This window comes from Solanum tuberosum, unplaced genomic scaffold (assembly GCF_000226075.1).
Source record: "Solanum tuberosum cultivar DM 1-3 516 R44 unplaced genomic scaffold, SolTub_3.0 scf00266, whole genome shotgun sequence".
In the NCBI taxonomy this organism is placed as follows: domain Eukaryota; kingdom Viridiplantae; phylum Streptophyta; class Magnoliopsida; order Solanales; family Solanaceae; genus Solanum; species Solanum tuberosum.
In genome coordinates, this window is record NW_006239201.1 from 44,073 (window position 1) to 60,125 (window position 16,053).

A 16,053-nucleotide genomic window follows, 5' to 3' on the forward strand; every position below is an offset into this window, starting at 1 on the left:
GTAATGGTTTTAACATAACTTTGCTTTGTTTCCTTGTATTCGTAAATGAGAAAATTGTATGAAATAACAAACTATTAATTCAAAAATAAATGCTATAATCACGGTTTCATTTAATTCTAATTCATAGCAAATATTTTGTCATTCACCTCTCTCCCTAGAAATCTCGTTCGCCACTCTCCAGATTTCGCTCACCATTCTCTCCCTCGCCTCTCTCACTTTTTATACAAACACAAATGTATAAATTGTGTTTGTGTTTGTATAAAGCGAGAGAAAACTGTATATACAAATACATATCTCTTCGTCCTATACACTTATAATTATACAATACAATCTTCCCTTGCCCAATTCTCTTTTGCCTTTCTCTCTTTCTTGCTTTATACAAACACAAATTAACAAAATACAATGTATAATTTGTGTTTGTATAAAACGAGAGAGATATTTGTATACAAACTATATATTTACAAAAATACAATTACATAAACATATATAGATTTATATTTAAATATATATAATACACATATACATATACGACTGAAAATCACAACAAAAAAACATATACTTATATAACTTACAGCCAGGTCAGTTTCTTAATTATATACAGATTCCAAATTCATATTTATACAATTGAAATGAATACCAAAATAAACAAGTTAATTAATAGCTCCATAGCAAACATGAAATTTGCTATGGAGCACAATTATGTAAACTATAGCTATAGCATACAAATATAATTTTTTATATTGGCTAAACCTAAAATTTACTCTTCTTAAATATGTTGCTCAAGCTTTTACTTTAATGCTAAGCACTCTGATTGCCCTTTTATTATTAGCATTAATAAATTAAATTATGAAAACGGTCAAAGTGATCAAGTGTTCTTAAACAATCACAAATGGTGACAACCAAGGAGTTTGAAAACACATTATCTTATACTCTCTCAGTCCAACAATACTTGTTCATTATAGATTTTGCACACTTTTTAAAAAACTATAAATAGAAGGCCAATTTTATTATATCACCCTTTGAATATACTCCCTCTGTCCAATAATTGTTGTCCACTGTTGATCGACTTTGCACACTTTTTAAGAAACTATAAATGAAAGGATAATTTACTATATCACCCTTTGGATGTACTCCCTTTGTCCATTTTTATATGTCATCCTTTTCTATAAATAGTTGGACAATAATACTTGTCATTTCATAAAATCAATGCATAAATTACCATATTGTTCATTTTTTACTCTTGTGAGTTATTAGCCTTGAAAATATACATTTAACCAACTTAGAAAAGCTAAGTAAATGATTCATGTTCATTGGTTAAATTAATTAATCAAAATAAATTAATTCATATTAATTGATTAAAAACTTGAGTTCCAAAAAAATTAAATAAGGGTAGAAGGGTAAAGTTACATCATTTCTTAATGCAAGTGCAAAGTAAAAATGTGACATATAAAAAGGGACGGAGGGAGTATTAAATACAATGTCTTGAAAAATTTAATAGGCAAATGACTATAATTAATGATAAGGGTAAATTAAAAATTAAGTGTAAAATTATCTATTGATTTTAATAAAATGAACAATTATTGTTGGACATCCTAAAATAGTATAGTGAACAACTATTATTGTAGAGATGCATCAATACACCATTATTCTTCATATTTTTCACTTTTCCTAATACCATTATTCAATGAACCAAACAATTGTAAAATTCATGAAATTAAAGTGGACTTCCTTTCCTTCACTAATTTAAAATTAACTAAGTTGGTTTAGGCAGAAAACATTCCATATCTCTTTCAATCTCTAGTCATTGCTTATGTCACTTTTGGAATTTTAAAATTTTAAATATGTAAATTTCAATGATCAAGTTAAAAAAAGCAGGTTTCCCAATTTAAAAATATATAAATAAACAAAAATAGGTTTCGTAATAGAATTTGGCTCAAACATTCGAGGTTTATATAATCGACGTCAACTTATTTGAGAATGAGACATAACAATAATTGTTATTGCGTCGATGTATTTAATCAATAATAACTTTTAACTTTCTTTATTTTAATTTGTTTGTCTTACTTTTTCTTTTAGTTCATTTGATAAAAAAAAAGTTTCTTTTCTTATTTAGCAATATTTAAATTATAACTTTCCACATGACATGTTTAATGTAACAAGAGTAATAGGTAGTTTGATACATTCTACATATTTTTAATTTACTACCACAAGATTTTAAACGTCCTTTACTTTCTTAAGCTACGTGTTAAATCAACATAATTTTTTTCATTTTCAAAAACTCAAATCCAAAAACTCTATTCAAGTGTGGAAGGATCTCAACCATCGGTTCTCCCATATGTTTAAGTCCAATTAAACAAAGGTAAAGTCTTTGTAAAATCCTCCTATTAATACAATGTATTTTGGGCCTTTGCCTTTCATTCTCCTAAAAGAAACTGAAGGAACTCCTCCCTTTTCTATTTGGTTTTACATCCTCATAGCCTGTCCAAGGTATTGCTATTTATAGCTAAGTTACTCAGATTCTTCAAAAATATTGCCGCAATTACTTTTGAAGAGTCTGAGCAAACATAGATTTGTAGTACAAGTGTTTTTTTTTTACAATGTCCTATTTCAGTTTTGAGTCCTTCATTCATCACCTTTTTCTGTAATTTTTGCAATTGGTTTCTTACATTTGTAACTACGTTATTAATGTGCATGTTTTTTAAGGCATAATCATAAACATGACCCTTAACTTGGCTTAAGCGGACAACTATGCCCTTCAACTTAGGGTGTGCGCAAGTAGACACACGTGTCCTACATATCATAATTAATACAAGTAGGACACCATGTAGGACACAAAATTGTCATGTAGGACGAATGTGTGCATTTGTTCAGTTTTATACAAGTTTGAGTGCCTACTTGTGCACACTCAAAGCTAAAGGTTATAGTTGTCAGCTAACGCCAAATTAAGGGTCATGTTTATATATTATGCCTTTTTTAAAGACATCAGAACTCTAGGGTGATTGTTTACTTAGAGTTCAACTTTAAAGTTTTAATACTCATTGTAAACTTGTGCATTAATAATAATTTAATATTTATTACGCTTGAGTAGTTTTTCACATATATATCTATGTTCCATCGTTCCGTGTCAATAATATTGAGTTCAGTGGAACCTGTAGTCGATGTAGTGATACACTACATCCTCTGCTGATTATTTAGTATCTAACATCCTTCCTTTCCTTTCTTGAATGTAGATTTTGATGTTATGGATCCTCCATCCAACAAGACGCCTGATTCTGCAAACACCTCAAAACTCGAGGATCAGATCGTCTTATCTAGCTTCGATCAACCTCTAAATCCACCACATTGTGATAAAGACGAACGGAGCGACAAGCAATCAGCAAAGTATGCAGAGGAGGTTGAGTTAACAGAAATATTTGATATGGTTCTTTTGTGTACATGTGCTAAGGCCAAGAAAGTCTCTTGTGATATCAGTTCTGAAATTTCATCTGAAGTAGAAAAGAGTCCTAAAAATGCAGCTTTGGATTTAAGGACTCTGTTAATTATCTGTGCACAATTTGTTGCTTCTGGTGATCAAGAATCAGCAAGTGAAATGCTGAAGCAGATAAGGCAAGAAAGTTCACCAACCGGCGACGCATATCAAAGGCTGGCTAGTGTATTTGCTGATGGCCTCGTGGCTCGGTTGTCCAGGGACGGAGCTACATTGTCTAAAGGGGGTTCAATTGGTAAGAGTAATTTTTTTAATGTACATTTATAAATTGTTGGTCGATCAAAAACTCTCACGTTTGGAAAATGGGAGTAGCAGAAATAAGGATGCTGAGATGGATGTGTAAGCATGATAGGAGAGATAGAATGAGGAACGAAGTCTTGGGGATAGGTGATTGCCCTAGTGAGGAGGTGTGGGAGGTTGGATATAGTGGCTATACGGAGGGGTATAGGTAGGCTGAAAGAAGTCTTGGGGGATAGGTGATTAGACAGAGCATGATATACATGCGGTTTATTGAGGACATGACCCTAGATAGGAAAATGTGGAAGTCGAGGAATTAGGATACAAGATTAGTAGGTAGTTGAGCGTTGTTGAGTCTCCTTATCAGTATTGCTATTATTACTCTCCTACTATCGTATTCTTCGATTTTAGAATTATCAATTGTTTTCATATCTTCAGTTATCGTATTACATTTCCCCTAGCGCTTTATTTCATTGTTGTTACTACTTTCATTTTTGTATTCCCCTCTCCAAACTGCTTTGAGATACGTTACTTGAGCCAGAGGTCTATCAGAAACAATCTCTCTACGTGTACGAGCTAGGAGTAAGGTTTGTGTACCCTCTCCAGATCCCACTTGTGGGATTACACTGATTATATTTGTGTACAATCTACCCTCTCCGGAAATGTTGAATTCCTTGGACACATAGGTACTTCTAGCTAAAAAACTGCTTAGAATGAAATCCTAGACATCACACCCCTAACATTTTATTTTTTTCTTGAATCTTCTTGTTAGAATTCCTGGCTCTGCCAATGAGCTTGCCATATGCTGCCCTTACACCAAAGAGGATGACAGATACTGCTGACAATCTAAAAGCATACCACGTTCACCTTTCATCGTGCCCTTTCATCAAAGTATCAATCTCCTTCGCAAATAAAATGATCTTCCACACAGCACGCAACGCTACAACACTACATATCATAGATTTTGGTATCCTTTATGGATTCCAATGGCCAATACTCATCCAGCATCTCTCAGTTATGCCTGGTGGACCTCCAAAGCTTCGCATTACTGGAATAAACCTTCCTCAACCCGGCTTCAGGCCAGCAGAAGAGACAGGTCGTCTCTTGGCAAGATACTGTGAACGTTTTAACGTTCCATTTGAGTATAATGCCATAGTGATACAAAATTGGGAGAGAATTGAAATCAAGGACTTGAAACTTGAAAGTGGTGAATTTGTTGCTGTGAACTGTCTTTTTCGTTTTGAGAATTTATCAGATGAGACAGTGGATGTAGAATGTCCAAGGGACGCGGTCCTGAGCTTAATTCAAAAGATGAATCCAGATATCTTCGTGCAAGGTGTTACTAACGGATCTTACAATTCCCCCTTCTTCGTCACTCGCTTCCAAGAAGCCCTCTTGCACTACTCAGCTCTATTCGATATGTTTGATGCTACATTACCCCGAGATAATCAACAAAGACTGCATTTTGAACAAGAACTTTATAGGCGTGAGGCGATGAATGTCATAGCCTGTGAGGGTGCTGAGAGGGTAGAGAGGCCTGAGACGTACGAGCAATGGCAAGTCCGCAACGTGAGGGCTGGATTCAAGATTCTTCCATTGAACCAAGAAGTCATGAAAACATTGAAGGACAATGTAGAGGCAGGGTACCACAGAGATTTTGTGTTGTATGAGGATGGTAATTGGATGGTGCAGGGATGGAAAGATAGGATCATTTGTGCTAGCTCTTGCTGGATTCCTCTACATAGGAGTTGCTGAACATGTAATTCTCTCTAAATATTAATGGTTTTGATGATTGACTTGTGAATCAGGTTTCTGTTGAAGTGAACCAGTGAAATTACTATGATGCTAAGGCCTGTTTAGTCTTGCGATATGAAATCATGAGATGAAGTTGATGTTTTGTTTCGACATGCAATTTGAACTTTTTATGTTGTATGTTTTCTCATAAATATAGAAACCCCATAAGTTGTAAAACTATTAAAATTGTCTCAATTCTTTGTACAATCTTATCAAATAATCACAAATTTATAAAATCGCATAATAGACTATCACAAAGATATTCTTAAAAAATACTAGTGAGAATTGATCTGAAGTAATAATAAATTCTATATTAGTGAGAATAATCATTATATGAGTCATGAGATATAAATGGTATAAAAAGTAATGATATGAAATATAAATTTTATTTACCTACAAAATAAATGGTCAGTGGACGTACTGATTTACTCTAGATTCGCCTATGAGTGAAATGGGTTGCCTAACGTGTTCCAATGTAACAGTAATAACAATAAGTAAAGAACACAATTTTTTACGTAGAAAACACCTGGCTCAAAAGGTGTAAAAAAACCACGACATGTATCCCTACAGGATTTAACTACAACTTCACTAAATCATTGAGCCTCAACAGAAAACATATTACAAACTTTGCAACCTACGGAACTAACTCTAATTCCTTAACTTCAAGTTATGAATTTAGATTAGAACTCTTACAATCCTAGGAACTAACTCTAATTCATAACCTTCAAGTTATGAATTCAGATTACAACTCTTGTATTTCTAGGAACTAAATCTAAATCCTAAACTTCAACACAAACCCCCCAAGGTATGTGTTTTCAAATCTTCGAGTTATCAAAATCTAAAGACAACACTCCTAATTCAGTTTATAATACACTGAACTAAGATTACATCAAGATTCATTCACAAAGAAAAACTCTGATGCATAAACTCTTTAATAGGACCGGGTTCATCGATGTATTCCTTCTATGTGCTCCTTCAATTTGTTGGTAGCACTTGCGAAAACAATTTTTCAATTGCTCTTTTTGCTCTTGTGAGTTCACGAGTATTCTGGATGACTTCACCTACATTTAAGCATCACTTCAAATTCCTCATTGACTTGAATTCTCTTGACTTAGAGTTCTACTTCAAGTAAGACTCCTCCTTCAATTCAAACTCCTTGATTTTTAGACTCCTTCAAATCAAACTCATTGATTCATTCTCTTCAATTCATCACTTGTTTGTTTCTTTGTGTTTTATCATGAAACTAACACTATCCATTTCTTGATTTCTACACTATTGTCTTTATTTATTTTAAAAGTTTTTTCGAATTCAACTGCTCGTGACAGTGTATCTTTGGACCATGTTGATTGACGTGTTTCATCTTTATTTGTTAATCATTAAAACTACATAAATTCTAACAAATTCCCTCTTTTTATGATGACAAACCTCTTGTCTTTGTGCATTCAAACAACTTTACCCGTAGACACTGAAACATGAAATACTAGAATGAAATATGTTAGTTAATGGGTGATTAGTTAAACTATTGAGAAAGTGGCCAAAACCCCCTTCAATCTATATTCGAATTTCCAACTACACACTTCAAATTCACGGGGGTCCTATCACCCCCCTGAAGTATTTAAAACTGAATTTATTACAGCCCTAAAAGGCCACAACCAAATCTATGTTAGACATGTGAATATCACGCACTTGACACATGGAAATTTCATTAAATTTTATTTTTTTCCAACTTTTTTTATAATTCCTTATTCTTTCCTCCTATATCTTCACTATACCCATTTTCACCATTATTGTAAAACCCTAATATCTTGGAATTGCACTTGTGAGGAAGAGGGGCGAATAATGATGGTGAGACTTGTTAAGAAGCTTTGCATGTCGAAAGATCTGAAAAACAAAGTAAAAAAAGTGAGAAAGAAGGAAAGAGAGCAGATGAATAGAGAAAGTGATATTGCCATTAATGAAGATCAGTGGAGATGAGCATTATTCTCTTAGGGAAGATGAAGAGGAGCCGGCGATGTGTTCCACATCATTGTCATGTCAATGCCGGTGACAATTTTGAAGAGAAAAAGGTTGATTCACCGGCGATTGAACAATTAATAAGATTGAGAATATGTCTGACATGTATTTGATTGATTGAAATTTGAGATTGATAATTAAAGGGTCTATTAGTAAGAAAATATTTTTTTTGGGTGTTCAAATGAATTTGATTTAAATTTAGATCAATTTTTTTTTTTCAAATTAGATTCAAAGCCTTTTGGGGTGATATAAATGTATTCTCATATCAATTTATCAATAGTTTACTAGAATGATTTTACAAATTTGTTTAACAGAGAGTTTAAATTTTTTCTTGAATCAAGAATGGTGAATTTGGTGAAGATGGTGATGGTAGTAATTGTTAGAGATGGTGAGTTTTGTTATAATAATAATAATAATTTAATACAATAATAATAATAATTAAAAAATACATATTTTTTAAAAAGAAGATATCAAAAATAAAATTTTAATCTTTACTTTTGGAGTACACTCTCTCAAAGGGAGTGAGATACACTCACTTTGCCAGCTATGCATTTAGGGTGGTAATAATTTCAGTTTGAAATACTTCAGGGAGGTGATAGGACCCCTGCGAAATTGAAGTGTGTAGTTGGAAATTGGAACATATATTGAGGGGTCTTTTGGCCATTTTCTCTTAAACTATTCACTGCCACTGGGGCTATAACCAAGATAATCAGATAACGACTCCATGTAACATAATAATGTATTATAATGAGCAAGAACATGAGTCATTAAAGCAAAGATAACTATTTCATTAAACTGCCAAATAATAATCTATATAAGATCGAGGTCATACTGAATGAAGAAAAAACAATTGAGCACTAATAAAAAAAAATTAATTAAAGATTTAACACATAATTTATTCTTGATAAAAATTTGAGGCCCCTAAAAATTAGAGGCCTAAGGCCTATGCCTTATTTCTTAAAGCATTGAACCGTCTCTGCGTAACACGGTGCTTAGAACCCCAAATAGTCCAAAGCTAATCCTTGTTACTAGCATAAGTCATAAGCAACTCTATATAAATATGTATTAAAGCTAAAATGACTGAGAGAAAGCATACTAGAGAATAACACCCAACATTACTAACCAAGTACCTTACCACCCTAAATAATAATAATCAATGCATTTAACCATCTTCGTGCTTGAGGGACTAAGCATGAAATCTCCCATCAATCTACACATATGATGCATTCAGGAACAGGTTTAACTAATTCAATTAAGCCTAACCTACTTGAACACCAAACAATTGTTGAAGAAATCTGAGCACAATCTTTTAGCTTTATAGGGGCTAATTCTAACGGAAGTAGGCCCGAAATCCATGGGTTTTTACCCTATTTGCGCTGGAATTCTCCCTCTCCATTGTTCTCAAGCGTGGAATAGCCTAGGAGGATTTTTCGAGTAACCTCCATCTATTTTACCACTGAAGAAGAGGATTCAATTATAAAATCCGTGGTTTTTAGATTTTGATCCTGCCAACCCCGCTATAGGGGCATGACAACCGCTACAGTGATGACGCCATAGTGGAAAAATTACCACTATGAGGGGGTTATGTTAGGACGAATCAAATTTAATTTCTAAAATTTTTATCGTGTCACATCAATATAATTTGGCAGCATTTTTCAAAAACTTTTGAAATCCTGCACAAGGTGCCTTTTTGAATCACAACGAAACGAATCGTTACAATTAATAAGGATGTTTTAAAGTTGCATTAGATGTTCCTTATACTAAATCTTTCTATTAAATAGGAAGTTTAAAAGCTCGCATACATTTTGTTTTATTAGAGGAATATAATTTTAAGAAAAACCTAAATAAATTGACATTGTGCGGAAGATGTTTTTCCTTTAGGAAAGTACAAATTTTTTGCTCTTTTCTTTTTTCCTTCACAACTCGCCAACAAGAGGTGATTGCTCAAATGGTAAGCACCCTCCACTTTCAACCTCAAAAGTTGCGAGTTCGAGTCATCAAGGGACAAAAAGGTGAAAGCTCCTACGGATGATTAGTCCAAAGAAACTTTAGAGGGTTCTAAGGATGATAGTTGTGAATGATTATGAAGTTGTAAAGAAAAAGAGAAAATCATTTGTAGCTCCTTTCTGATATATACATACATATACAACTTCATCATCGTTCATAGCTCGTATTCCTAGAGCCCTCTAGGGTTTCTCTGGACTAACTTCGTCTAAAAGCTCTCACCTTTTTATTTTCTTGATGACTTAAATCCACAATTTTCATACATAAAAATCACAGTTTTAAAAATCTATAGACACTAATGTCAAATTTGCAATATAACATATTAAGTCTGGACATCTATTCAAAACTACTTATGAAACCTCTACATAACTGAGTAACAACGTTTACTAGGATAACGTCCTACCATATTCATAACTAAAAAGCTGAAATAAATGACTTTGCCCCTAAGATCAATGGAGGTTCACCAATAATTGAATGAGTAATTGTGTTGCTTGATCATTCTAGATACCTGAGTCTTTATTATTAAAAGGGAAAAGGGTCAAAAATGCCCTTAAACTACGTGAAAGGAACAAAAATGTCTTCCGTTTATAGTTTGGCTAAAAAATGTCCTTGTCGTCAATACTTTGGTTCAAAAATGTCCCTATAGTTACTAAATGAGTCAAAAATGCCATTTTCAGAATACATATATTATTATTTTTCTTTTTTAAACATATTTTCTTCCTAATTAAAATATTATTAAAAAATCATGTTCTTGTTTTCTTTCATTTAAAATCACTTTAACAAATAAAAAATGTAAGAAATATTTTTTTTCTTCTTAATCTCGTTTTATCAATTAAAATAGAATAACTTCATATACCCTTTCGACAGATAATATAAGTCATATATATATAAGATCATAGTATATCCATCATTAATTTATATTTATATAACGATAAATAATTATTATAATAATTTTTTTATTAAAATAAGAAATATTTTCATTTTTTATTTTATTTTCTGAATTGAAGTAAGATAAACATTTGCGTCGGTAATAAGACTTAGAGTAAACGAACGATTCAAGCTCCTTACAGAAGGCAGTTCAGCTTGATAACTCGATAAGCTATATTGACAGAGCAAAACCACTCTATTGTAACTTTATTACAGTTTAATTTTCGATAAAATGATTTATGTAGTTGAGTATTTCAGTTAACTGAAATTTATACATCAGTACAAATGTAATTTGAATTCTTTTAGGTTTGGTAAAACTTTTTAGTCCACTGATTATTGTTTGATTGTTAGTATAGTACAAGTCTATTATTACTTTAGCCCATAAAGTTGAAAAATCGAACAAAAAAGTCAAAATATAAAATCTGAAAACGGCCATTAATTCAGATTTAATAGTGAAAACCAAAAAAAAACCAAAACCGATACGATATACCAAATGCCCACCCTATTTGTGGGTTGTACAAGTTTAATATAATAGTACGATAACTAATGACGCAAAAGATATTTGCAAGAGGAGATTACAATATGGGAAATCAAATCCTCACCAACAAAGTGTCACGTAACCAACCATCTGAGCAACTAAAGAACAAATCTGGCGGAATTTTTTTCATAAGTAGAGGCAGAGGATCATGACAATCCAAAAGTAAAAGAGGCTAATATAATTGATACAAAATAACTCCAAATGCATAATATAATTTAGGATCACCATAGATCCACAAGACTAATAATGTTACCATTCCACAACATAAATTGAACATACAGAATTTTTCTAACTCAGTACACAAAATCACCTTTAAGTTACACTTACCGTCTTCTCTTTTGCGACTTTGGAGGTTTGAGAACACTCCAATCAAGTCTATGTGGCATTTTGGATCTCTGGCTACTACTAGGTGACGAGGCTGGAACGTCCAGGACTCTCTTATGTGATTTGTTTGAATACTGCGCCTCAGAGGATGTATTGTCTTGTTTCCATTTAAGATCTTCGTTAGGGTCGTCATAAGAGTCGTCCAGATCAGAGTTTTCCAACCCATATTGTGATGTACCATTTTCTCTGTGGCAATGAACAGTAACAATTGGTATACATAACAATTGAACTCCACAACTCAACTGGAAAGACAAGTGAAATGCTTAAACAAGATATTCAACATATGTTTGACTTGGCGTGGAATTCAAGAAGAAAGGAAGACTTTTGAAATTTGACGTCTAAACAAGCAATAGAGATTTGCGTGGCTATAAATCATCTCATTAAAGGTAAAGTGAAATGTTCAAAGATGAGTTTCTCAAAATATAGAAATGTGTCGTTCTTTTTGGGACAAACTGAAAACGAAAATGTTGTCACATAAAACAGGACAGAGGGAGTAAAATATATATCAATCAGGAAAGCAATGCAATCATTGGGACAAAAGATGCCATTGTTCCGTACATCGCTTAAGACTATTTTGACCATTTGATTTATAAATTGTGTTTTATGTAATCGAATTTCTTTATGCGATCTTTCATACTTCACTGTAGAGATCTTATACAATATATCACCAATTATCATCTCTATATAACCAAAAGGCATCGGTAAGGACTTTCAACATATTCATCTCAAGAAATACACTAGGAGGAAGTAAAGCTTTTGCTTACCAATGAAACAGATGTGAAACAATAAAGCCAAGATGGTGTATACTAGGAGTAATGGGCCATAAGCTTAGACCTTCATGCATAACAATAAGCACAAATAGGAAAGGATACAATGAAAACTTCAAACTGACCTTTTAATAATCCGTTCACTTGTCTCCGAAGAACAAGCAGCAGCAGCAGCAGAACCTTCAGGACGTGGTTTTGAAGCTTCTTCACTCAATTTCTACCAAGACAAGTTTTTCGTGAGACATGATTACAAACCACAGGAAAAAAGAAACTGAACAGTCTTCAGGAAGTACTTTACGTCATGCAAACCATATACTCACATCAATAGAAGGATTAAAACCTTGAAAAGACATCCGACCTTTTATAGCCCCAGGGTGGGGATCCCCTTCCATAATGATAACACTGAATGTGAAAAGGAAATAAAGAAAATTCTGAGGAAAAAGTATTTGTTTAAAACAACAGCAAATATGGAATTAATATAATAAGTTGTCCTTCCGAATAAGAACAACACGGCCTCCCCTCATCACCCTCCCCCCGAAATCTATAACTGACATGATGAACTAATTTTTGCAGCGGACACAGTAGTCAATATTTAATTTGAACCGCAGCACAATATCACAGTGAGAGAAATAGATTCCATTAAGCTTCAAATTTGTAAAAAAAGATTATTATAAAATAAATTCCCCAAATTTACTCCCTCCGTCTCAATTTAAGTGTCTTAATTTGATTGGGCACGAGTTTAAGAACCAAAGGGAGACTTTTGAATCTTATGGTCTTAAATTAAAGATGTGTATAGTCTTATAAATTGTGTGGTCTTAAGCTTGTCATGTCGAATGTTGGAATTAGAAAACTTAATAAATTTAAAATGACACTCTTTTTGGGATAGACCAAAAAGGAAAGTAAGACACTAAATTGGGAAGGAGGCGGAGGGAGTACTTTTTTGCATTAGGCTCACAAAGCTGACTAAAATTTACATTAATAACATCCAATATACCCTTATAAAATATCTAAATGCTAGTGGGAAAAAAGAACTTAGTCTAAGATATCCTTAGAGAGGACCACTCAAAAATCACTTGCTTGTGATTGCAACCATTCCCCGAAAAGGGTTGAGCGTGGATGTAATTCAGCTAGAATAAAGTGAGATTTTATTAGTTCTAAATGCTGACAACCATTTACAGGAAAAGTTATACGAAGTCAACTTTTCTCTACATATCAAAGATCGTATCTGAGAAACCTAAACATAATAGATCTTCCATTCTAGTACTATTCGAGCACTGCAAAGAAAGAATACATTTTTCGTGATATAATTTACTAAGTTACTCCTTTATGTACCCTTAAAAAGATAGTGCTCTGGAGCAGCCTACATCTGGGCAGCAAACTTGATACTAGCTAGAAGGAGAGATCTAGTTTCAGTGGTATTAAAGTTGATCCAGCTCTAAACGAAATCCAAATTAGACTCAGTCCAAGGAAAAAGTAAGTTGTAATCCTAGTCTAACATTGGTCTCAAAATAGAAAATGCAAACAAAGAGTGGTGTATGCTCTTATTTCACGCCACAATGTTAGTCGTAGTAACTCAAGTCTTCCATCCCAATGTGTTGAAGATGCCATTTCACTAGTTAATTCATTTCACGACATTTAACCAATCAAAACGCTTGAGCTCAGTAGTTGATGTATAGGACAGACCCAGAATATGTAGGAAAGAAGTGTGTCGTCATATCAAAAAGTGAGCAAGATGAAGATACAAAAAGAATTCTAACACAAAATGCATAAAGAGGCAAAGGCTCCATTTTAAGGGACTAGTTAACGTGCGAATTATAACATCAGCTTGGTACATTCTATCTTGGCCAGCCTTCTTTTTTCTCTATATATTGTTTATTATCGTATCAAATTCCTCATATCTTAAAGCCAACATTATGGCAAAACTAAGACAATTTTCAACACAGAATGATTCCTCATTAAAAGATTTCCAAAGGTAATTAATGCCTTTTAAACGAGCTTGCTAGTTGAAGTGAGGATGATAACATCAGCGCAGTACATTCTGTTTCTTGGCCAGCCTTCTTTTCTCTCTATATATTCTTTATTGTCATATCAATTCCTCATATCTTAAAGATGGCATTATGGTAAAACTACGACAATTTCAACAGAGAATGATTCCTCATTAAAAGATTCCAAAAGGTAAATAATGCCTTTTAGAATTATAATTGTGGTCATGCTTCCATAGTTCAATGTATACAAACTTCAATAGTAATCCAACTAAAGTTATAACTCAAATCTCAACACTAGTAATATCCTAGGGCCAACTCTTATCAATTAAAAAAAGAAGATAGAAATTTTGAAGAGAAAAGTTACCATCTTTTGGGAGCACTAGAGGAGGGGAAGTTTCCATCAGGTACCACTTCTTCTTCCTTCTTAGGTTTTTCCTCTCTGAGAGAAGCCCTTTGCATAAACTGCAATCACAAAACATCAAAATCCTTTAGACAACACAACAACAATTACGCCTCGATCCCATACACTATTTGGTGTCAGCTATATGAATGTTTTATACCCATTCTGCTCTATTCAATGAATTCATCAAAGCTAGATCTTTTTTTGAAGAATTAACCTAAATAGCTGCTCACCCAACTGCTTAAACTAAAAATACCCAGCAGATATATTATATATGTATAAGCACATAATTACATGTATACAATTAGCAAAAACTTTCAACTGAACCGAAAATTTACAAAAGGGCTAAATAACAAGTTGAGAAAACTATGTAAGAATCAAAAACCTACAAAACCCAGTTCAAAATTTCTTCTTTATTCAATTTCACAGAGACTAAAGGCACCAAATTGAACTTCTTCTTCTTCTTTTTTTTACCTTCAAGTTCCTCAAGGTACCGGATAGTTCACGCTTGGCCATTCTGACTTGCAGAACAACTTCTTTGGGCACACCGAAACTGAAAATTGCTTTTATTCACTTGCTATTCTTGAATTTCCGGCAAGGTGACGGCGCCGGCGCTAGCCTCGAGCAAACTCCAAAGGGCTGAAAAAAGTTTACTGAACCGAAGAGGTTTTTCTGGGCGTTAAGGGATTTTACTTAAGTTGAAAATAACAAATTTTCCTCTAACTCTAATGGGCCTGCCCATGTTCAATGATGGCCCAATGGTAAGACTAACTTGGATAATTTGCACAAATAGCCTACTGAAACTATTTAATATTGAGCTACAATTTCGCATAAAATTGATGATCAAATCGTCATCAACTCCGATAATAAAGTTGATAATGATGAATCATCTTTGTATTATGGATAGATCCGTCAAAATGCACTTAGCCCATGAGGCCGGCCCAACTCAACCCCTTATTGGGGTAGGGTTGAGATAGTATTCTTTAAGCCTATTTGAAATTAAGGTTTATAAGTCCATTCCATATAAGTCATTGGCCTCTGAGACTTGATGAGGGCCGGGCCGGTGGTCAGCCCATGATCCAAAGCTATTTATTTAAGGGTAATTTAGAACAATCGCACTAGTATATGAGTTAATTACTTAAATGCACATTATGTTGTAAAATTATGAATATCAGATTTTGGTACTTCCAAATACATGTATCTCGAATATATGTACTCAAAATTAGGTTAATTTATTCTAGATATACTCTATCCAAGTGGATTCGCATGTATCTAGGATACATAGACAAATCCCACACCCTCGCTTCCCTCTCATCTCGTTCGCGTATCTGGGATGCATCACACTAGATACATGTATCTCGCATATCTAGTATCCTAGATACATGCTAATCATACTAGATTTTTGCTAGTGTTATTGAAACAACACCATTGTTTTCATATTTGATTTGAAAATCTTCTTCTTCTTTTTTTTATGTTATAGAATTTTAAGTTTGGAAAGAAAAAAAAAGAAGGGCTAG

The 16,053-nt window shown here is 33.3% G+C and overlaps 2 protein-coding genes across 2 annotated transcripts; one reads left to right on the forward strand and one right to left on the reverse strand.

Moving 5' to 3' along the window:
• Positions 1 to 2,408: 2,408 nt before the first annotated feature.
• Positions 2,409 to 5,528, forward strand: LOC102585418 (scarecrow-like protein 14). The gene is made up of 3 exons (XM_015314081.1): positions 2,409 to 2,487; positions 3,231 to 3,722; positions 4,497 to 5,528. Exons 2-3 carry the CDS (start codon positions 3,242 to 3,244, stop codon positions 5,477 to 5,479), a joined length of 1,464 nt encoding a protein of 487 aa, XP_015169567.1. The 5' UTR covers positions 2,409 to 2,487; positions 3,231 to 3,241; the 3' UTR covers positions 5,480 to 5,528.
• Positions 5,529 to 11,146: 5,618 nt separating this feature from the next.
• On the reverse strand, positions 11,147 to 15,215 carry LOC102585757 (uncharacterized). The gene is made up of 5 exons (XM_006358631.2): positions 15,011 to 15,215; positions 14,501 to 14,598; positions 12,472 to 12,553; positions 12,277 to 12,368; positions 11,147 to 11,570 (listed from the first exon to the last, which is right to left on the reverse strand). Exons 1-5 carry the CDS (start codon positions 15,050 to 15,052, stop codon positions 11,324 to 11,326), a joined length of 561 nt encoding a protein of 186 aa, XP_006358693.1. The 5' UTR covers positions 15,053 to 15,215; the 3' UTR covers positions 11,147 to 11,323.
• Between the last annotated feature and the right edge of the window lie 838 nt (positions 15,216 to 16,053).

Coding starts and splice junctions, on each gene's coding strand:
- LOC102585418 (XM_015314081.1), top strand. CDS start 3,242: ATGGATCCTCCATCCAACAAGACGCCTGATTCTGCAAACACCTCAAAA. Junction 3,723..4,496: donor GTCTAAAGGGGGTTCAATTG/GTAAGAGTAATT, acceptor TCTTCTTGTTAG/AATTCCTGGCTCTGCCAATG.
- LOC102585757 (XM_006358631.2), bottom strand. CDS start 15,052: ATGGCCAAGCGTGAACTATCCGGTACCTTGAGGAACTTGAAG. Junction 12,369..12,471: donor GTTTTAATCCTTCTATTGAT/GTGAGTATATGG, acceptor TTGTCTTGGTAG/AAATTGAGTGAAGAAGCTTC. Junction 11,571..12,276: donor AGTGAACGGATTATTAAAAG/GTCAGTTTGAAG, acceptor TCATTGCCACAG/AGAAAATGGTACATCACAAT.